Source organism: Myotis myotis, unplaced genomic scaffold (genome assembly GCF_014108235.1).
Source record: "Myotis myotis isolate mMyoMyo1 unplaced genomic scaffold, mMyoMyo1.p scaffold_m19_p_18, whole genome shotgun sequence".
Classification (NCBI taxonomy): Eukaryota; Metazoa; Chordata; class Mammalia; order Chiroptera; family Vespertilionidae; genus Myotis; species Myotis myotis.
Genome location: NW_023416322.1, coordinates 41,029,931 through 41,052,549, shown reverse-complemented (window position 1 = coordinate 41,052,549; position 22,619 = coordinate 41,029,931). Strand labels below are relative to the sequence as shown.

At 54.5% G+C, this 22,619-nt stretch overlaps 1 protein-coding gene across 4 annotated transcripts in view; it reads left to right on the top strand.

The window, feature by feature from the left end:
* The first annotated feature begins 433 nt into the window (after positions 1–433).
* Positions 434–22,619, top strand: part of CDC14A (cell division cycle 14A) — a 64,662-nt gene continuing 42,476 nt past the window's right edge. For 3 of the 4 annotated variants that reach the window (XM_036343353.1, XM_036343352.1, XM_036343351.1), the window contains exons 1-4: positions 434–965; positions 1,736–1,826; positions 12,157–12,232; positions 18,762–18,854. In XM_036343353.1, the coding sequence (XP_036199246.1) occupies positions 917–965; positions 1,736–1,826; positions 12,157–12,232; positions 18,762–18,854 (309 nt within the window). In that variant the 5' untranslated portion in view covers positions 434–916. Of the gene's footprint in view, positions 966–1,735; positions 1,827–12,156; positions 12,233–18,761; positions 18,855–22,619 lie in introns of those variants that run through there. The other variant, XM_036343354.1, reaches the window with a different exon arrangement.

Sequence of the window (22,619 nt, the reverse complement as noted above, 5' to 3'; positions counted from 1 at the left end):
GCGTCCGAGGCGGGGCCGGGCCCGGGGAGCCGAGGTCTCCGTGCGTGAGTGTGTGTGTGAGTGTGTGTGTGTGAGTGTGTGTGTGTGTGAGTGTGTGTGTGCGCGTGTGCAAGAGTTTAGAAGAACGTGGGTGCCGAGAGGCAGCGGCGCTGCGCATCGCCGCCCCCGCGCCCCCGTTTCATTCATAAATGGCAGGTCTGGAGGCCGCCCCGGGCCCGGCGGGCGCTCCCCGCCCCGCAGTCGGCGGACGGCAACAAAGCCTTAGCAACCGGCTCCAGGTGACCCGCGGGGCGCCTGGCGACGGCGCGGGCGGCGCGCAGCCAGCGGCCGGCTGTCCCTTTAAGGGATGGCCGCGGAGCCCTGAAAGCGGAGGGGCCGAGGGCGGGCGGGAGGACGGACGGGGGCGGGCCCGGGGGGAGGAGGAGGAGGAAGAGTTGCCGCTGAAAGGAGGCGGCGCAGGAGGAGCCGGGCGGCCGCCGCCAGCCCCGGGCACCGGAGTCCTGCCCGCTGCCGCGCGAGGAGCCACGGGCGCGATCGGGGCCAGACGGCGGCTCCTCCATGATCGCCCCGGGAGCCGGGAGGACACTCGGCCCGGCCGTGCGAGCGGCGCTGCGTGTCCCAGGCGCGGCGGTGGCGGCGGAGCAGCGGCGGCAGCCGGGTCCCGATCGGAGCGGCCACAGCCCGGGGCGTGTGCGCCCCGCGCGGAGCGGGCTCGGGTTCCCCACGGAATGTCCCCGGGGCGCCCGGCGCGCTGACCCCCGAGCCGCCTCCGCCCTCGGCGCCCGCCGCCCCTCGCGGTCGGGCTCGGTGTTCGGGACCGCCAGCCCCCCGGGTCCGGGGCACCGGGGCAGCGCCGGGGGGCGGGTGTCCTCCGCGGGCCACGACCCAGCCCTCCCCCGTGCGCCTCTCGCTTAAGATGGCAGCGGAGTCAGGGGAACTAATCGGGGCTTGCGAGTTCATGAAAGGTGAGGAGCCGCCCCGCCTCCTCCGACCCCCCTCCCCCCAACTCCTCACTTGTCGCCCCGACTTCTCCGGGCCCCCTGCGCCCTGCAGCCGGCGCGCGCGCTCAGCCCCCCTCGCCCCGGTCCTGTCCCCCAGGACCCCCTGCTTCCGGCTTCTCTGTCTTTCTGGCGTCCCTCGTCCCTCGTCCCTCCACAGCTCCCGCCGGTGGCCTTCCCGCCGGTCCCGGGACAGCTCCGGCTCCTGCCCCGCTCCGCACGCAGCCGCGGGGGCGGGCGTCCCGCTGCGGGGGACCCTTTGGGGCGCCTGGGTCTCACTCTAGGTGGCCTCGGTGTTCAGCCCCCCCCCCACCCCCCACGATCACACCCCGCGTCTCTCCTCCCTTCCTCTTCTCGAGTCCCCGGAGCTGCAGGGGAAGGCTCGCCTCGCTTCCCCTTCCTGCGGCTGCACATTTCTGAACCCAACGTGCGTCGCCAGTGCTGCGGGGACCCCGGCTTCCAGGCGCTCCCCGCTGGCCTGACCCGAGGGCGACGGGGTGCCCTGCCCCCCGCAGAGTGCCTCCCTCCCTCGGGTGCCCTGGGTGCCTCTGGGACGGCCGTGCCCTTGGGTCTCTCGCTTTCTGGGCGAGATCAGGTTTCTGCAAGAAGCCCGCGTGCTGACGGCTTTAAGTCCTGGGCAGCGCTTGTTATTCTGGTCTTCCCGTGTGTGTGGCCACCCCGCCGCCAGCTTCCCCACTTCTCTTACGTTTCTCCCATCTTTTAAACTTGTCTTTCAGATCGTTTATATTTTGCTACATTAAGGAACAGACCAAAAAGCACAGTACATATCCACTATTTCTCCATCGATGAGGAGCTGGTCTATGAAAAGTAAGTTTCTGCTTTTTTTTTTCTTCTTTTTTCTCTCTTCTCAACCTTGTAGTTTGGTGAGGAAACGCTACTATCTTTATGGCTGTTTTAGTCACTTTTCCTTAACGGTGCAAGTAACAGTACCAGTTGTTTTAAGGCTCAGGTGCTTGGGGAGAGGTGAACATACCTTTATTTTATCTTTTAAATGTATTCATTTGAGATAGAGAGAGACAGACAGACAGACACAGAGAGAGAGAGACCTCGATTTGTTGTTCCACTTATTTATGCAATGTGCCCTGACCGGGGATCGAACCTGCAACCTTGACATAGCGGGAGGGTGCTCTAACCACCTGACTACCCAGCCAGGGCTGAAAGTGAAGATAATGCGAACCTGTCAACACCTCAGTCCTCTGTCCGTCTGTACTAGTTCTGACCACCAGGACAGACTGCAATTGGGGATTCACACTCCCAGAGCAGGGCCGGGGAGACCGCCGTCGGTCCTTGCCGGACTCTGTCGTGGCCTGTCGCTGGCCCCGGGACGAGCGGAGGCCGGGGCAGTGTGTGTCCCCGGGGCTTCAGCCTCGCCGGCCACAGGCTGCTGCTGGCTCTCAGGGTGTTTTCGCTGGTGCGGCTTGTTGTTTTGGAAAGTGGGACACGCTGAGCTGGATTCAAGTGTTTTCTGTGCGTGAGGAGATTTTTTTTTAAAATTTGATTTAGGGCGTTACTTTCCTGGGTGCTCCGAGCCTCCCAGTGTTCCTCGCCTTGCCTTTGCGGAGGGCAGAGGGGTGTGATTTGCTTTCTTTGGCTACCTTGCTGCTTTGGAATTTGGGTTGAGAGTGTAAGATAAGAGTGTGGACCTGTTTATTGTGAAGGACCAGCCGGAAAGAAGATACCTTAATAAATAATAAGTATAGTAACAACTTAAATAGAGATAAACCTCTCTTCAATAAAAGCAACAGATAATAAGGAATAAGAAGACTGAATGGACTTGAGTATGTCCTTTTATTGAAAGAGTTGGTGTAGCCCTGGGCAGGGTAGATCAGTGGGGTAGAGCCGCATCCCACTAGACCAGCGGTTCTCAACCTTCCTCATGCCGCGACCCTTTAACACAGTTCCTCATGTGGCGGTGACCCCCAATTTCATTGTTACAAATTGAACATAATGAAAGCATGGTGATTCATCACAAAAACAATATGTAATTATAGATGTGTTTTCCGATGGTCTTAGGCGACCCCTGTGAAAGGGTCGTTCGACCCCCAAAGGGGTCGCGACCCACAGGTTGAGAACCGCTGCTCTAGACCAAGTTGCAGGTTCGATCCTCAGTCAGGGCACAGACAAGACCAGCCAATGAGTGGAGAAACAGGCCAGTGTTTCTCTCTCTTCCTGTCTTTCTAAAATCAATTTAAAAATTAGGAAAAAAACAAAGCTGGTGTTTCGTATATTTTGTCGTCTAATCTATTCCAACTGAACACGTCCACGTCCTTTTACTTTCTTGTTGTCGTACCTACATGTGCAATGAGATGAGCATCGTTCAGTGAACCGTGGTCACTCTAGGTAGCTTCCTAGGACTTGTCCTGTTGAGAGGGAGTTGGGCAGCTCTGCCCAAGGATCTGTGGGCACCGCCCGGCATCCCGAGAGTGAGTGTCCTTGACCTTCAGGAGCCTGTCTGTGATCTGAGGGAAAACAAACGCGCATTTGGGATGCTCTGACCTGGTGTCTCGGGGACGTCTCCCCGAGGCAGAGGGGCGGGAGCAGGGTGCTCTGTGAGGCTGGGTGAGGGTGGGCATGAAGGGGCCTGTGAATATGCCCCCGTGGCTGCAGCGAAGGGCTGAGGCCTGGTGTCAGGTTGCAGCTGGGCTCCTGGGCCGAGCCAGGAATAGGTGGCCTGTTCCCGACCTGCGTACCTGGTGAAGTCCCTGCCCGCAGTGTTTACCGGGTGGCTGTTGGGATGGTGCATTGCTGAGGCTTTCCTTTGGCGAGTTCAGGGTTTGGGCACTTCCCGGGCAGTGACTGTGGGTAGGGGACTGTGCATGCGCCGTTATGGCCAGTTCCGCATGACTAACGCACCGGAGGTGGTGAATCTGAAGAAGTTGGGGCCCGAGTGGCTTCCTTTGGGATTGCCAGACGGTGGGCCCAGCAGAAAACGACATTGAGCCAACTAACCGCACGGCTCGGTGGGCTTCTGATTCTCGGGCCGGTGGACGAGGGCCATTTTTTTGGTGTGATCTTCATGTTGGCACCTTAGGGTAGGGCTACAAGTCAGCATCCCTCTCATATTTATTTCTGCTGCCTCCTAAAGAAAGACTTGCAGGGAGACCATCCATTGATAGTGTGAGGTTTTTTTAAAAATTCTCATCAGAGGATATTTTTCCATTGGTTTGTAGAGAGAGTGGAAGGGAGCGGGAGAGACGCGGAGAGAGAGACATCGATGTGAGAGAGACCCATCGATTGGTGGCCTCCCGCACGTGCCCCGACGGGGGCTGAGGATCGAGCCTGCAACCGAGTTATGTGCATTTGATGGGAATGGAACCTGGGACCCTTCAGTCTACAGGCTGAAGCTCTAACCACTGAGCACACTGGCCAGGGCCCTAGTGTGAGGTTTGATGCCCGTGGGAACTGGGATGAGGCCTCCGGAACGGCAGAGCCTTCCCATTGGGCTTGATGTGCCCGGCTGCCCTGGCCCAGTGGTGGCTGTTTCTGAGCCCCCGCAACTGCGTCCTACCGCAGCCGAGGGCAGGGGCTGGACGCTGTCAGCGCAGCGAGGTTGAGTGAGCGATGATGAATGTGCACATCGCCTTCCAGGCGCTCCGAGCGTGGAGGGAGGATGAGGGGCCTGCACTGAGCCCTGGGCTGGGAGGAATTCACCGGCAGCGGGCGCACACCTGGGGGCGGGGTTCACGGGGGCGTCCAGGTTGGCTGGGAGGCCGCTGGAGCCTCATCAGACCCAGATGTGAGAGGAGAGACCCCAGGAGGGAGAAGAGCGAGGGCGAGGAGGCTGCCCAGGGACCGGCACGCCCTCCAGTTTGCCTGGTGTGGATGCAGGCCAGGTGGGGTGTGCAGTCTGCAACCGGAACGTCTGCTGGGGGTGGACAGAGTGCGAGGCGAGGAGGCACGTGTCCCAGAGGGCAGGTCCCGGTGCGCCTGGTCTGCATTCACTGCGAATAACAGCAAGCGTTTATGGTGCGTTTACACGTATGACAGGTGCTGTCTGTCTTAGGTGCTTCCAGCTGTTAGTTCATTTGGCTTTAATATATATATATATTTCAGAGAGGAAGGGAGAGGGAGAGAGAGAGATAGAAACATCAATGATGAGAGAGAATCGTGGATTGGCTGCCTTCTCTGCACACCCCCCACTGGGAATCGAGCCCACAACCTGGGCCTGTGCCCTGACCAGGAATCAAACTGTGACCTCCTGGTTCAGAGGTCAGGCCTCAATCACTGAGCCACGCTGGCCGGGGGCTACACTTGAAGTTCCTAAGTTCGGGAGTGTTCCCCGAAGAGAGGAGGACACAGTGAGAATGGTGTGAGGTCTGGGGAGGGAGGAAGAAGACCTGATCAGCATGTGCATTTCCTGGCGGGGCCAGGGCAAGGGGACAGAGGGAAAGAGAACAGACACCCTGGGGAGGGAGGAGACAGGGCGAGGACACAGACAGTGGGGTCCAGCTCGCTGGCGACACCTCTTCTTGGAAGCAGAGGAGAGAGACCGCTAGGCCCTGGAGGGACATGTCATGGTGACCTGGCTGGTGGGGGACAAGTCTCAGCTGTCCTATGGGAACATAGGTGTGTCCAGGAGAGGAGCGTACCTGCACCACAGGCCTGCCCAGTCCTGTGCCAGGTGCCCACCCGCCGAGTGTTGAACGCAGTGGCTCCCAGCCTGTTATGGCCACTCCCCACCAGAGCATCTCTAAAACCCTGATGCCCCCCCACCCCCCCACGTGACACAGAATTCTCATTATTCAAAAAGTGAGCCTCCCGTTCACGTGGAGGAAGCCTAGAAGGCCACGACCTTGGCCTAAACGAGCTTCCAAAGAACATGGCGTCCACGAGAGAGAAAAATACAAGAACGAAAGGACTGTTCAAGTATGAGGAAGAAATCCCTAAGAAATGGTTAAAAAAAAAAAATCATATGAAGTGATATGAAAAAAGAGCAACTAAAGTTTCAAAACATATAATAGAACCAAAATGCATAAATATGTCACAATACATATTTATATGCTGTATATGAGGCCCCTAGAACCATAGGAAATACAAAAAACTCACCGTGAATAACTCATTCTCGAATTGCCCCCCTTAAACATCACACTGCCCTTCGGGGGGACGTGCGCCCCACGTGGGAACCACCGGTTTAACGCAGTGCTGCCCGCGAGGCTCGATTGCCGCCTTGGAGACACAGCCGTTACTTGTGAACCTGGAAGGCGAGCGCCTCTGAGGCTGTGGGTGTGGTGGGCGCGGCCGTGTACTGTGCCGGTGGGTAGGGAGGACGGTGGCTCTCATGACTGAAGTGGCCTGAGAAGTGGGTGGAGAAAAGGTCACACAGTGGCCTTGTGGGCACGGAAGGCAATTCATTAGCCACGAAAGTCTGGGTTTTTTGCTCGCTTTGTAAAGAACACTGACCATGTTCCTATCCAGGCCCGAGCGTAAAATGCGGTGGCTAAGAAAGCAACCCATTATCTCCCCAGGCCAGGATTTCGCAGATCAGGATTAAAATGACAGCATAGTCTAGCACACTGGGGCCCCCAAGGAGCCCCCTAAACACGGAGCCTTGCAAGGATAATCAGAAATGTTGTTCGGGGCCACTTTTGTCCATGCTGTTCCACGCACCGAGTTGTAGGCCCACGCACCGAGTTGTAGGCGTGTGCCTGTGGCTGTGCACCTGTGCCTGTGACTGTCTGCCCGCTGGGTAGGTGTAGGAAGGCAGCGCCTGAGGCTGGGACCCTCGGGAGTCAGAGGCTGCAACCTGGACCCTGGTTTATGCAAACACCTGCTGCTTTGGCCCCTGGCACTCACAGTGGGTGTCTTATCCTCGGGGGACAAATCCTTATCAGCCCCTTCCCACAGAGCTGGTGAAAAGGCAGATTTTAACTGAGTTGCTAAGGGCTCCATTAAAAGAGGCTGGTCTCAATCAGGCAGCCTGAGGGAGCCCCACATGGGCTGCAGGGGAGTGTGTGTGTGTGTGTGTGTGTGGGGGGGGGAGCTGGCCCCGCCCACATCACCACAGGGCGGCTCTTTGTTCGATGCAGGCTCCTAAGATGTAAGATGTTCTCATTTGTAAGTTCATAAACACATTCAGGAGCCCAAAGTCAATGAATTTTACTTAGCCACAGCTCCATACGCCTTTGTGATGAAAAACAAAACAAAAACACTTACACATGTTTATGGGACATGAAAAAAGCATCCATTACAGTGGTTCTCAACCTTCTGGCCCTTTAAATACAGTTCCTCATGTTGTGACCCCAACCATAAAATTATTTTCGTGTCTACTTAATAACTGTAATGTTGCTGCTGTTATGAATGATATTGTAAATATCTGATATGCAGGATGGTCTTAGGCGACCCCTGTGAAAGGGCCGTTCGACCCCCAAAGGGGTCGCGACCCACAGGTTGAGAACCGCTGCCTTAAAACGTGGGAGTGGTTGCAGACTGCTACAGAAGACACTGGTTCAAGATGGGGTAGGTTTCCCTGCAGAGCGCCACGCCGTTGCTTTGGGGCCACTCGAAGACATAGAGAAGGAAGTGGACACATGCACAGGGCAATAAACGCCAGAAGCCGCAAATGTACGTGCAGGAGTCCCAGAGAGGGAGAGGTGACTACCGCCAGCGTGATGACGTCACAGCGACGTCTGAACTAGCTTGCAGGGTGTGGGAGAGCAAAGGGTCTATGTATGGTCTCTGTGGGGACAAGTACTGCCCGACTTGCTTACTGTTGTCTCCCTACACCCAGCACAGTGCCTGGCACACAGATGGTGCTCAGGAAATGTTAGCTGAATGACTGAGTGAGTGAAGAAGGAGGGGAGAGGGAAGGAAGGAAGGAAGGAAGGAAGGAAGGGAGGAAGGAAGGGAGGAAGGGACGGAGAGAGGGAGGGAGGGAGGAAGAAAGAAAGAAAAAGAAGTCAGTGTTTGGGAACAGCGAGATTCTGTTAGGGGAGGCGGAATATTTGGATGCAGAGGGGTCACAGGCGAGGCTGGGCACGCGGCTGGGACCGCGTTAGGGGAAGGCGTTTGGATCTCGGTTATGCTGGTATGTGAGTGGCAGAGAGAGCGACCACAGCTGGGCTTCAGCACAGCACTCCGGTGGCAGGCAGGCGGGTGGTGGCCGGCCGGTTGGGTGCCTTATGTTGTAGCAATGGGAACAGAAAGGCCAGGTGGGGGAGGGGCTAGAAAGGATAGGTTGACCGGTTGACCAGATGACCAGGGAGGAGGAGGAGGAGGAGGAGGAGGAGGAGGAGGGGGAGGAGGAGGAGGGGGAGGGGAATGGAGGGTAAATTTAGGGGTTCTGTTTTGGGTGATTGGGAGAAAGTGGCACCTTAACGTAGGCCTTGTATGCACATCAGAAGGATGTCTTGTTGCTTTGTTTGATTTTGGGGGGGGAAGACAAAATAAAGAGGGTGTGTGTGTCTGTAATGAAAGGCAAAGAGGATCTGTGTCCTTTGTGTCTTTCAGCAGGAAATAGACAATGCTGGCCGGGATATTGAGATACTTTCTTGCTTTAAAGTCTGGGGAGGTGGGTGGGCCGCGTTGTCTCAGGTTCCTTTCTGGCTCCCAGATGGAGCTGGGCTCGCTATGTGTGGGATGCATGGCTTCTTGAAAGACAGACTTTCGAGCATTGGCTTTGATTTACTTAAAACATTGAATTTTATTAATCAACTAAATATTTTCAGGACCACCAAAGAATCAGGGCTCTCTGCTTATGTCGCAGATCGTGTCTGTTCGCTAAACATCTTGTGTCTTTTAGTGCTTTTCTTTCCTTTTTTAAAAAAATGTTTTGTTTTGTTTTTTTATTTCAGAGAGGAAGGGAGAGAGGGAGAGAGAGAGAGAAACACCAATGATGAGAGAGAATCATGGATCGGCTGCCTCCTGCACACCCCACACTGGGGATCGAGCCCGAAACCCTGGGCATGTGCCTTGACCGGGAATCGAACCCTGACCTCCTGGTTCATAGGTCGACACTCAACCACTGAGCCACATCAGCCGAGCTCATCAATCTGGTTTGTACCAAAGCCACTCGTCTCCCGTCTGCGTGGCCCACTCGCCTTCCATCCTGCGGTTGACGAAGGCGTTAACCCACGCCGCCTGAGAGTGTTCCGTGGGAGGGAATGGAGCCTCCCCAGTGCATTCCTGGAGTCTTGTTTTCACTGTCTCGGCTTCCAAGCGGGTTGTCATTAATTGACTTGCTCCCAGGAGGAGGTCACAGACTCGCAGACCCCGATGGATACCATCGAACCGGCTGCTTGGCTTTGAAGGCCAAACCCATTGTGCAGAAGCCACAGCGGAAGCCTGAGGTGGCCCCGCTGCTTGCCCCGGGTCACGAAACGTCCCGGCTTGGAGAGGATTTTTACAAGAATGTCCTGGAGCCACACGGATGACAGTGCGGGAAGCAGGTCTGAAATGCTGCAGGGAAAGACAGCAGTGCGTTCGGAGTTACGGAGGGAAGGGAGGCAGGTCCCAGGAGGGTGGGAGAAAGCGAGGCGGGCTGGAATTCCAGGATAGTTACAGTAACCTCTGTGCTCTCTGGACGGTGGTTTTTCACTTATTTCAAAGGCATGTTAGCCTAGAGGCACAAGAAGAAGGGACAGGGCTTGCTCGAGGCAAAGAGAAACCTTTTACTAAAAACGTTCCGTGTCTGGGGCGTGACTACCCTCCAGGACCTGCCCAGGTAGGAATTTATGATCACATCAGCTCAGAGGCTACTTTCCATAGAACCTCCTTTTCACCTACCATGTGATGTGTAAATTAAATACGATCATACATAATAGTCCGAAATACATACAGCGGCCAGAATGGCGATGTGACGCGATAGAATAGAAATCGTGCGGGTAAGACCACCTAATATCAGGAACGAACTTCAGAAGCCATGAATTCAGCAGCTCATTTGGTAGATAAGGATGTGGAGGCCCAACAGGCAGAGACACCAGCCCAGGGACACGAGGCATCCAGGGGGGACCAGACCCCTTGCTTCCCAGTTTCCCTCTGGGCACTTCTTGGACGTGCAGTCTCTTCCCTGGGGGCCAGTGTCCGTGCGACTGTGGCTTATTGCACCGGGAGGGCTCCGGCAAAAACTCAGGCGGTGCTTTGATCTTAGGTCAGTGTTTGTTGAGCAATTTCGGCTTTTTTGAAACCTGACTGTTCGGAGTCTCAGCCAGGTATAGGAGCTTTATTGTCTGACTGGAGGGATGCTGATAATCGCCCGGGGATAGGGAGGCCTTTGGGCAGTGTGTGTGGCCCAGAGGGCCGGGCGGGTGAATGTCAGCCACGATTTCTATGTACACGTGCCTACACGGGTGTCACACCCCTCTGCGTCGGAGGCCACTGCGGCTCAGCCGTTGTAGCACTGGAATGATACACTGGCTTGTCGTGTCCTTGGGTGGTGAGCGCCTTGTGGGTAAGGGAAGGGCGGTCAGCCGGCTTTCGGTAAAGACCCCGCATGAGTGAGTGAGCGAGTGAGCGAGTGAGCGAGCAGACAAACATCAGCAGGGCTGGGAAGACACTGAAGAGCTGGCGTGCCTTGTTTTTCATCTATTTATAAAGCAGTTAAATTTTTTTTTGTCTTGTCAACATTCTTGGATTAATACGTTAACTGGCCCTTGAAACCTATACACTTTTATTAACCAGTGTCACCCCAGTAAAGTCAATGAAAAATGTGCCAATGGGCACTGCCTTGCTCAGTTGGTGGGCGTACATTTTGTTGAATGAATGAGCATTGTTTGGAATGTAGCTCGTCTTTTGGCCGAGGAGTTGAACATTTTCAGACGAAACTTCTGGGATGGGAAATAAGGAACCGCCGTGCTCTAAGCAGTGATTCCTCGGGAATGGAACTGCTTAGACTAGAGTTTGCTAAAAACAACAACACATCATCAGCTAGGTGAGGGCGTCTGTTCACTCGTTCATTGGTGTGGAAGGGAAGTGAGCACAGGAAGCAGCAGTGGAGCACAAGGGGCAGGAGGGAGAACTCTCCGTCTTGGGTTATGATTAGGAGCGTAACCAATGACCATTTCAGGATTTCACGTGCTTGCAGGCCTCTGCCCCTCCAGCCAATGATCTTTGTTCCCAGGTTAGACTGACAGACAAGCACCTCCCCTGTGTCACCCTGACTTTACTGCGCATGCGCCCGCCTCCCCCTTTGCTGGACCCCTTCCCCAGTGATCTGGGGGGAGTGGACCGGTGGCTCCCTGGGGAGTGTGACATTGCAGCTTCCTGGTGAAGCTGCCCAGATGGCCATGGGGGATCATGTCTGGCCTCCCCTTTGCTCTCTTCCTATTATTAATATTAGCTAGCTTTAAAAAATATATATTTTTAAATTGATTTCAGAGAGGAAGGAAGGAGAGAGAAAAACATCAATGATGAAAGAAAATCATCAATTGGCTGCCGCCTGCATGCCCCCTAATGGGATGGAGCCCAAAACCCAAGTGTGTGAACTGATGGGGAATTGAACTGGGACCTCCTGGTTCATAGGTCGATGCTCAACCGCTGAGCCATGCTGGCCGGGCTAGCTAGCTCTTGGTGCTGCTCACACAGGTGGTGGGAGCACCTGTGGGTGCGAGGCTGAGCAGGGAGTCGAAGATGGAAAAGGCGGGTGCTGGCGTCAGGTTAGGAGCCGTTTTCCTCGGGGTTATGGGTGATTTCGGACTGATGACCGTGTCCTGGAGATGTCAGGGGGTGGAGAGAGGGAGATGAGCCGGTGAGTCACACATTACAGAGGCCAGGGAGAATGAACAGAGGCCACTGGGTGAATGGAGAGCGAGGTTTGCGTGGAGTATTTGGAATTGGAACCCAGGGCCCATGAGCTTTGTGACTCAGGAGGTGATAAAGAAATACACCCGGCGGCAAGCGGAGGCCACATGCGTGCTGTGTTCGTGGGGCTCATTGCCTGGCAGGTGAAGGTCCTGGCAGGTTAGAGAGAGAAAGAGAGGGGGACGCAGAGCAGTCCGGTTGGCCCCCTGTGAGATGCTGGTTGTTGTGCCCGAGTGCCTGTGCGCTGAGACCGCCTGTCCTTTGGATTTCTGTGAATCCGTTATAAACTGACCCTGTTCCTGAAGATAACTGAAATTCGATGGCAGCTTTAATGAAAAGAAAATGAGCACACGTGTGATTGACAATGACATGTGTATTAACTCCCTGTTTGTCTTAATCCCAGTTTCTATGCAGATTTCGGACCTCTGAACTTGGCAATGGTGTACAGATACTGCTGTAAGCTGAACAAGAAACTGAAAGTGAGTATCGTGGTGCTGTCTCTCTTCTGGTCTCGACACCCTGAACTGTGAGCTCTGGCCGACGGGAGTGCGGGCGCACCCGTCGGGCGGTGATCTTGGCCTTTGGGAGTTCATGGGAGAAGCCCCCGCAGAAGTTGCAATGGGTCCCCCCCGAAGGGCGTGCCGACCCTTTCATGTGTCGGGATGAATTGGCACCGGAGCTGAAGGAAGTCTCTGGGCAGGGATCTGAGGAAGGAAGCACCCAGCCTTTCGGTGTCCTTCTGAGCCCATCCGGTTCGCTCCCGGGTGGATGCTCTGAGCCCTCGCGTCTGCGCTACCCTGGGTGCCCCGGGACGGGTGGAGGGGCTCAGCGTTGCCCGGCAGAGCTCTGGAACCTACGTTTTCCTGTCCGACCAGGAGTTCAGTTTTTCCTGAATGTCGTTTGGTAGAGTTACAGCCAAGTAAGAGTGATGAACTGGCAGTCATCATGGAATTTGGGTCATATAGTCAACATTGGTCTATTTTTTAAATGTTTTTAAAAATATATTTTATTGATTTTTTACAGAGAGGAAGGGAGAGGGATAGAGTGTTAGAAACATCGATGAGAGAGAAACATCAACCAGCTGCCTCCTGCACACCCCCCACTGGGGATGTGCCTGCAACCAAGGTACATGCTCTTGACTGGAATCGAACCCAGGACCCTTCAGTCCACAGGCTGACGCTCTATCCACTGAGCCAAACCGGTCAGGGCTTAAATATATTTTTATTGATGTCAGAGAGGAAGGGAGAGGGAGAAAGAGAGTGAACCATGAGTGATGAGAGAGAATCATGGATCAGCTGCCTCCTGCACGCCCCCTACTGGGGACGGAGCCTGCCACCCGGGCATGTTTCCTGACTGGGAATAGAACCTGTGACCTTTTGGTGCATGGGATGGTGCTCAACCCACTGAGCCACACCAGCCAGGGCTTTTGTTATTTGTTGTGTGTGTATGTTAGTAGGCATTTTATTCCCAATGGCCTTCATTTTAATTAAGTTGACTAGAATAGAAAATTCTCTATCCAACATCGGCTTAGATTCAAAAACTAAAAACTAGAAACCACCATCACAAACAAAACCACCTCCCACCCCCTCGTTTCTTATTTTAAACTAGACGTTAAAAAGTGTAAGTACAAGAGTTAAGTAGTAATGGGTTATAGTTTGCTATTTCTGGTCAATAGTTACCATAATGAGGGAACTAGGAGAGGGAAAATATATTAAAATGAGAACAATTTGTAAATCTGTGTATGTTACTTAATGTAAAAATGTCATCGATGATTGGTAGGCTAGACCAGCCATTATTAATCTGATATTCCAAGGGATTCAAAAACTCCTGAACTTAAGCTAAGTGTTGGTGCATTTACATTTTTCTTCAGAGAGGATTCACAGCTTTCCAACAGGTTCTGAAAGGGATTGTTTGCACAGACAGTGTTAACGCTGGGCTGGAGTATAAGGGCTTACAAAAGAGTAGCCTGTACTCACAGAGGACTAAGAAGTGGTTCTTAAAAAATATGTATTTTTATTGATTTCAGAGAGAGAACGGGAGAGGGAGAGAGAGATGGAAACATCAGTGATGACAGAGAATCATTGACTGGCTGCTTCCTGCATGCCCCACACTGGGAATCAAGCCCACAACCCGGGAATTGAACCATGACTCCCTGGTTCATAGGTCAATGCTCAACCCCTGAGCCACACCAGCCGGGCAGAAGTGGTATTTTAAAAACAGAATACCTCCTTCAAACTTAGTCATTTAAGAAAATCTTTGTTACCGATTCAATAATCTGGAAGTTTTATAAACATGATATGGCTCAACCAGCTTTTTCTAAAAGAGTTAATACAGTTTTAACTATTGATTTCACTTTTCCCCGGAGAAAAAGAAAGCCCTAGCCGGGGGTGTAGGGGAAATCTAAGAGTATTACTGAAAAAGGGGACATTCTCGGGCAGTGATTTAAAACACACACCAGAAACCTGGTCTGATGACCCCTCGGGCCAATTACAAGGCTCCCGAGGACTGCTTTTAAAGGTCTGAAAGCATACTGACAGAAATGTAATGGGAAATGTACAAAGGAGCCCCGGGGCCCTCTCAGGTGGAGTGGGGAGGGGCGGGCCGGTGAAACGGGCGATTGTGCTGAGGCACAGAGGTACCTGGCAGATGGCGGCCCGGCGCATGTCCCCGATGCTGAGTGAATCAGCGCCGTAATCCTAGCTGGGAACCGGCCCCGCCCCCGTATCGGGTGCTTGCACACAAAAGCCCTTTTGATATAATGATCAGACCACCCTCTCAGTACAACCACAGAAAACATGTTGAGATTTCTTCACCAGGTTATCTTCTGCCTCAGGTCATGGGCTTTGGGGGCGGGGGGGGGAAGTGAGCTACCTTCTGGAGGCAGTTCCTGTGGATTATAGAGGTGTCAGGGGTTCGAGGCAGCATGAATTCACGTGGTAGGGAGCTCTCATGGAGTTTGTAAGACTTGGGACCCCTATGGCCATTCAGAAATCCCCAGCAAGAGGAACCCCCCCTTAAAATAAAAGTATTTTTATTGATTTCAGAGAAGAAGGGAGAAGAGGGAGAGAGAGAAACATCAATGATGGGAGAGAATAATCCATCGGCTGCCTCCTGCACGCTCCACACTGGGGATCGAGCCTGCAACCCACCCAGGCCTGTGCCCTGACCGGGAATCAAGCCGTGACCTCCTGGTTCAGAGGCCGACGCTCAACCACTGAGCCACGCCGGCCGGGCGAGAGGAGCCCCCTTTATAGAGCATCCCCACGTGCTGGACCGTGGGATCAGCCTGCTCACATGATGTCCACGAGCCGCTGTTCTCTGATCTTTTGACTCGGACGTTACGGAGTGGGTGTGGGACGAAATGGGCCACCCTTCCCTTTTTGCTGAAACCACTCCCCCTGCTGCATGGGAGCGCCGCGCGAAGACGTAAACTGTGCTTTGTTTTGTGTGCAGCCAGCGAAACTGTTCAAGAACATCCCTTTCCTGGGCAAGCTGGAGGTAAACCGTGTAGAGGCGCTGGCTGCGCACAGGGGGACCCGTTAGCACATTGGATGGCTTTTGCAGAGAGATGACCGCTGTTGCTATGGGGACGCTGATGGCTGCGGCCGTGGTTGGGCTAGCCTGGTCACCTGGAAGAGAATGGCGCCTCGGTCACCGGGCCCTGGGCCGTCACCCACTTAACCTGACCCCGTCTCCGGCTGAGCTCGCTTGTGTGGGCTGCATGGCTGCGTTTTGGTTTATGAGCAGATGCCCCAGGCCGTGCTGGTGTCTCCTCATTGCAGCCAGGCCGAGGCACAGCCTAACGAAACACGGTGTCCTCACCCAACGACCGGGAGCCTTCACTTTCCCGCATGCAAGCGCCTTCCCCGAGGGAAGACACCGCTGCTCTCATTTGGCCGTGAGCTCGTTTGTTCTTGCGTTTTGGCTTCGAGCTTCCCGCCTCCCTCACCTTTAGGCTTTGAACGGCTCATGGTCTGTGACCTCCCGTCCTGAGCCAAGCATGGTGTGTGCATGTCACCAGCACCCAGGACGGCCGGGCCGTTTGCGATCGGGAGGAGGCCTGTGGCCCACCTCGCCCTTCGTCGCCGGGGCTGGTTTTCCACCAGGAGTGACTCCACTAGGACGCGGCCTGTCAGCCGGTCACACGCTCTCCTTCCCGCGACAGGAAGGTCGAGGCCTCCACCTTGATTTGTGCTGTTCTGTCCTCGCCCTCATGGGACTTTGGTTTACAAGTGCCATTAAGCGTGTCTGTGCGTCCTTACGCCTGTCCGTTCCCAGGAGAGCGCTGTAGCTCTGCCTCTCGCTCAGGGAAGCAGTGCAGGTGAGGGGATGTCCGGAGGTTTCAGGATGTGAATTGATAGATAGGCAATACCAAGTCCCACCTTTTATCTACTCGTTCTTTACCCTTTTAGAAAATATATATTTTTATGGATTTCAGAGAGGAAGGGAGAAGGAGAGAGAGAGAGAAACATCAGTGATGAGAGAGAATCATGGATTGGCTGCCTCCTGCACGCCCCACACTGGGGATCGAGCCCACAACCTGGGCATGTGCCCTTGACCAGAATCGAACCCAGGACCCTTCAGTCTGCAGGCCGAGGCTCTATCCACTGAGCCAAACCGGCCAGGGCTCTTTCCCTTGTTGAACATGACCGTACCTGTCATGAAGGTCAGCACTGGCCCTTGCTGGTCCGTTTGTGGCAGCCTTGGCCAGTATTTCCCCTTGCTGAGCATCAGGTATCCATCAGACCGAGCGCTGCGAGGCTAGTGCCTGGCGCCCCTTGTTACCGCTCTCAGCCTGTGCTTCACACACAACTCGGGCTCCGCTCTCGCTGATAGAGCAAACACGACCCGCTCAGCCCCCGTAACCCACGCCAGCCTCAGCAAACGGGTGCCCAGGCTGCGTGCAGTCCACAGACCTGTTTTGGGGGCATGAGTGCTATTTAAAAATTTGAATTTATGCTCAGTTTGTTTGTTTGAGAGAAACATTGATGTGAGAGAGAAACACTGATCAGTTGCATCCCGTATGTGCCCAACCCGGGATTGAACCTGCAACTGGCAAAAGGTTTTGTGATAAAAGAGGCTCTGTTATGCCTGCACATTGTCCTTCTAGTGCCAGATGGTCTTCTGCTGAACGGTGTTGTGGTGTAAGGCTGGGGCAGGGCGACCCAGCAGAGGGAGGCCTGGCTGGGGCAGGGAGGGAAGTTAGACAGCTCACACCGTTTCCCCCTTACCATTCACCTGGAGTTGGGTTGAGTTCCTCAGGTAGGAACGGGTCTGACCTGGGAGACACTGGCCTGGCTTCACAGAGCAGGTATTTCTCAACTGGAGTGCTTTTGAGATTAACTGAGAAAAACACCTGAACTCCAAAAACGCCCAAGCAAGGTAAATGCTAGCAGTTTTAAAACTATTCCTAAGAGTCAGATAGAAAACTTATTAAACAGGTCAGTTACTGTAAGGTCAGTTGGTGACTATAGTTAATAATACTGTATTGTATATTTGAAAGTTGCTAAGGACAGTGCCGTGTTCGGAACACGTGGGGCTTGGTTATCAAAGACACGCCCGGCCCGGGTGGGAGGGCTCTGGACTGGGCTCCCTGGGTCCTGGGTGAAGGCGAGAATGTACAGGGCCTTCTTGGACGACTTCTGAGTTGGACGGGTTTCTCCTCCTGGGAGGACATGAGGGTAAAGCAAGCATGTCAGACTCAAAGGCGAACACGGGCCAAATAAGCGAGGCATGCAGCCGTGGCCGCGGGTTTGACGTGCTGGGGGTAAAGGCAGGCAGGTTGCTGGGCTCCGTTCCTTCCCCAAGGGGTCTCTAAGCGCAGATATTCTGTGTGCGGCGGTCAGTGTGCAAGGTATCGCAAGCTGCTTTACCGTCGGTGTGAGTTTATGGATAAGTATTGTTACTTACGCGTCTGTACTGTGAAAACCGTTCGTCACAATACTATAACTTTGGGTCCTGGCTGGTGTTCTCAGTGGTTAGAGCGTTGCCGCTCGCACTAAAGGGTCTTGGGTTTGATTCCCGGTCAAGGGCACAGATCTGGGTTGTGGGTTCGCTCCTCACCTCTGGTTGGGGTGTGTACGGGAGGCAACCAGTGGATGTGTCTTTCACACATCGATGTCTCTCTCTTTCTCTCCCTTCCTCCCCCTTCCACTCTCCTGAAAAAAACAATGGAAAAAATATCCTCTGGTGAGAACTAACAACAAGAAAAAATACTATAATATTGGAAATATGAGGAAATTGAGGATGTTATTGAGCTCCACGTTTTATGTTTGAGTTCTGATTAGTGCTTTGATTTCGTTTTAACAGGCCTTCTTATTTGCACAGTTCTTTTCCTGTCTGGCATGTGCACACACACCATGTTGCTTATTCTGGGTTTAGCTGAATGCTTAGCACGCAGCATATTGCCTGGCATACAGCAGGTGCTCAATACCTGTTTGAGCCCGTGAATGTAATACACGGCTGTTGTGTTAAGATGTTTGCTGAGAGAATCCTGTTGATGGTTCATCTTTTTCTATTGACCATTTGTTTCCAGATCATGAAGAGGGGCTTCGTATAGGACACGCTAGAAGGAAGGCATGAGTGCGGTGCTCTCGTTAACGTGGGCACGTGTCAGAACCAACTATCTAATGTGCACGGCGTAGACCGTTGTTCTGGGCGTGTGTGGGGGGTGGGACGTGAAAAGGACTTTACATGGAAGATCCGAGTAAATCTTCAGAAATGGTTTCTCCGGTAAAGATGCTAGTTAGTGACTCAGTTATTTCCAATGTATGCGTCTCCTTTCTTGGGGAGACACATACGTGGTCCAGTGCCAGCTCTTCCATCGTGATGAGCTGCAGAGAGTCCGAGCTGGGAACCCTCCACTCCCGCCACTCACGTCCAAACGCCATAGAAACCCAGGGTGTGCGGGTTCCCCAGGGCCCGTGGCGGAGAGGAGAGAGAGGGTGTGTCTCGCATCTGTCCACCTGTGGCTGTGGCCACCCTAACTCTCTCTCCCTCTCTCTCCAGTCATACAGTTTATCAAGAAAGAAAATAGTGCATTACACCTGCTTTGACCAGCGGAAAAGAGCAAACGCAGCATTTTTGATAGGTGCTTATGCCGTAAGTACTTGTATTGCTCCGTGTGACGGGGTGCTGACGCTGTCCTGGCCCCGGGCCCCGCTGTCTGCGGTCTGGGGCGGGGGGCGCGGTGGGGATTCTTGGCAGCTTGGGAGCTGATCGGATGGAGAGAGTGGACCTGGTACCGATGGGCTGTTCCCTCTTGGGTTTTATTTTTGTAGCTGATGGCAGAATCTCAGAACCGCGGTATGTGGCTGCGATTCCAGGGCTGTGCAGGTGTTATAACAAAAAGAATACCCAGAGAGGATATTTCCAGAAAAAATTATATGAAAAGGCTGTTGAAATGTCCCTTTTTTGGATGAAAGGAAATTCTAGAGTGAATGGGAGGCTGATGATAATCGTTTTTACCAGCCCAGTTACTCCCCCATCCAGGAGGCAAACCACCAGAAGCCCCGCATGTAGTACAGCTTTCCCCATAACTAGATGAAACTTCCCAAAGCTCATTTGGATGAGACGTCTCGCCCCCGGTGAGCACTGAAAGGAAACATGCATGCGACCGAGTTTGGATGTGACCATTTCTAGAATTTTCTGTAACATGCAGGGCTGGGGCAGAATCTTGGAAGACAAGCCATCCGGACTTCAACCACATCTGCGACCTCGAATAGCTTCTTAGGGACGAGGGATGGCCAGGTAGGAAGATGCTAGGGGAGAGGCAGGGGCAGAGGCGTCACTGCCCGGCGTCCTTGGGGAGGGTCAGCGCCTCCTGAAGACCCTGACGGGGGAGGCTGGGCTCCTAGGCACCCCACCGCCTCAGGGGCCACAGCCGCGGGGTGCAGCCCGGCCGTGTGCTGGGGAGACTCAGCCGAGGCAGGTGCAGGCTGAGCACGGTGACCAGGTGATGGGCGGACGCAGCCTGGGAACGAGGACCGAGATGCCAACTCCGCCCGCTGACGGGGCAGCCGGAAGCCTCGGGCCATCCCTCCTGGTCCCTCTGTCCCCTGCTCTCTGGGCACAGCCTGGCTGTGGGTACGAGGAGTCCTGAGCACGAACCAGAAAAACGCTTTCTCGCTCGCGTGGCTCTGGGATGCTGGGGGGAGTCCGCTATCGCCAGGCTTCATTCGGTTTCTTATCTGAAAGACGAGAGGGTGGATATGGTGGCCTCTAAGTTTCCTCTCAATTCCGAGGAGACTGGGGTGATTCGCAGCGCCGGCCAGGCTGCTGCTTTTATTTTAAGAGCAGCCCCGACAGGCAGGCCGCCGGCGGGAGCGTCCAGGGGTGCGGGAGCCGCGTCTGCAGGCATCTCCCTTCTCACTTCCCGGGGCTGGTTACTGCTCACCTGAAACTGACCGTTGACACGTGTTCTTCCTTCTCCCCACAACCCTCTTACTCCCCCAGTCCTTGCCTTTTGTTGTTGCTAATCCTCACGCCAGGGTATTTTCCCATCGATTTATAGAGAGAGTGGAAGAGGGCGGGAGAGACACACAGAGAGAAAAACATCAAAGTGAGAGAGACACATCCATTGGTTGCCCCCCCACGCTCCCCAACCAGGGCCAGGGATGGACCTGCAATGGAGGTATGTGCCTTTGACCAGAATCGAGCCCGGGACCCTTCTGTCTGTGGGCTGACGCTCTATCCACCGAGCCAGACCGGCCAGGGCAGTAAAGAAGTGGACGACCGTCAGCAGCGTGCCGGCCCAGAGGAGACTTGTCACACTGATTTCTCTCCTTCCTCTTCTCACTCATCAGTTTGGGCAGCTCTGCCTCCAAACATATCACTGCCGCACGTTGTTGCTGTCAGCCGGCCGGCCACGGCCGCTGCTCACCTGGACGCCAGCACAGCGCCCCACCCCCCCTCACATTCCTTCCTGTATCCAGGGCCAGAGTGACCCTTCACAAGCATGAATGGAATCGTGTCACTGCCCTGTTTCAGCTCCGTCTACGATGCTCAGTTCATGGCATAAAGTCCGACCTCTTTACCGGTGCCATTGAGGTCCTCCCTGGGCCAGCCTGTCTGCCTCTGGTCTCTCTGATCTCCTGGCTCACCCTCCTCCCGTCAGTCCTGGCGGCAGGCTCAGGTGTTTGGGTGTTGCCCGGTACAGGGAAAGGTTGTGGGTTCGATTCCCAGTCAGGGCACATGCCACGCTCCATCCCTGGCAGGGGGCGCACAGGAGGCAGCTGACCAATGTTTCGCTCTCACATCAATGTCACTCTGTCTCTAAGTCAATTTAAAAATCTTTTAAAAAGACAGATGCTCCCATCCCAGTGGTCCTCCACCCATGGGATCCAGAGTGTGCTCCCAGAAGAAGGCCTTGCCAGTTCTGTTCCCACCTGCAGCGTCTTCACCCCCGCCCTCTGCGTTCCTGGTTCCTTCAGATGGTCCCTCCCCAGAGAGCCTTCTCTCAGGTGTTCCCTGCTCCCCCGCCTCCAGCCACCCTCTGCCCTTGGCTGTTTCATGTTCTCTGTCGCACCGTGTCTGGAGTTATCCGATTCATGTGTGTATTTACTTGTTGATTATCTCTTTCCTGGACTAGAAGGCAGGGACCTTGTTGGTTTCATGCATTGCTGTGTGTGGGAGGTGATAAAATATTCAACAAAGGGTTAGGGCCAGGCATTCTCCGACTGGACGCTGGTCACCATGGAGCCTTCCTGCCACGCTGAATCATGGGGACGTCCGGGGTGGGGGGCGTCCCAGGAGAGAGATGAGGTGTGGTCAGCGTGGAAGGGGTGGGGTGCTGCCAGGCTGTGGAACAATGGGACTATTTCAGTGTCTGAACACTGAGCATCGAGCTTCGAACTGTGCCTGGCACATAGCAGGTGCTTCATAAACATCTACTGAATGAATGGAAGATGGAATGACAAAATAGGAAAGAAGGAAGGATGGTCATGCCAGAGGAAAACTCTGAAAACGATCAAATTGGATGTAAAGCCTAGTTAACACGCATCATCATACATAGTTACATGCTTTTTTCTTGCGATGATTCCTAACCAGTGTTAAGTGTACGGTGCCGTGGAATTAGGCACATTCACAGTGCGGTGCAGCCACCAGACCTTTCCTTCCTTCCTTCCTTCCTTCCTTCCTTCCTTCCTTCCTTCCTTCCTTCCTTCCTTTCTTCCTTCCTTCCTTCCTTCCTTCTTTTTAAAAATATGTTTTTATTGATTTCAGAGAGGGAGAGAGAGAGAGAGAAACATCAATAATGAGAGAGAATCATGGATCGGCTGCCTCCTGCATGCCCCCCACGGGATGGAACCCACAACCCGGGCATGTGCCCTGACCGGGAATTGAACCGTGACCTCCTGGTTCCTAGGTCGACGCCCAACCCCTGAGCCACACCGGCAGGGCCACCAGCCCTTGCTCTGGGTGTGCCATTGCCTGGCAGCCGGGCACCTCCTGGGCCAGGGCCGTGCTGTGGTTTCCTGCCGGATCGCGAGTGTGAGTCCGAAACATATGCCTGTGTTCCTGTTTCCTCCCCTCTGCGTGGGGGAGGGCCTTCTTATGTTTGACCTCGGGGCCGTCATGAGTCTGAAGAAGGAGATGAAATGGAGGATGTGGTGCCCAGTAGGAAACCCACAAACCCCTCTGGGTGGGCGATGCCGCAGCCAGGGGTGACCGTGACCGCCCGAGAGCGCAGTGAGTGGGACAGATGGCAGGCATGGCAGGGAGCCCCCCTCCCCCATGAGCACCTCTGCGTCCCTAGCGTGACCTTGAGCTTCTGGAGCCGGAGGGCTCAGAGGTGACAGAGACACCAACTTTAAAACAAGCCAGTCGGAGGAAGACAAGGGCCATCGGATTTCACGTAGATGTGGGATC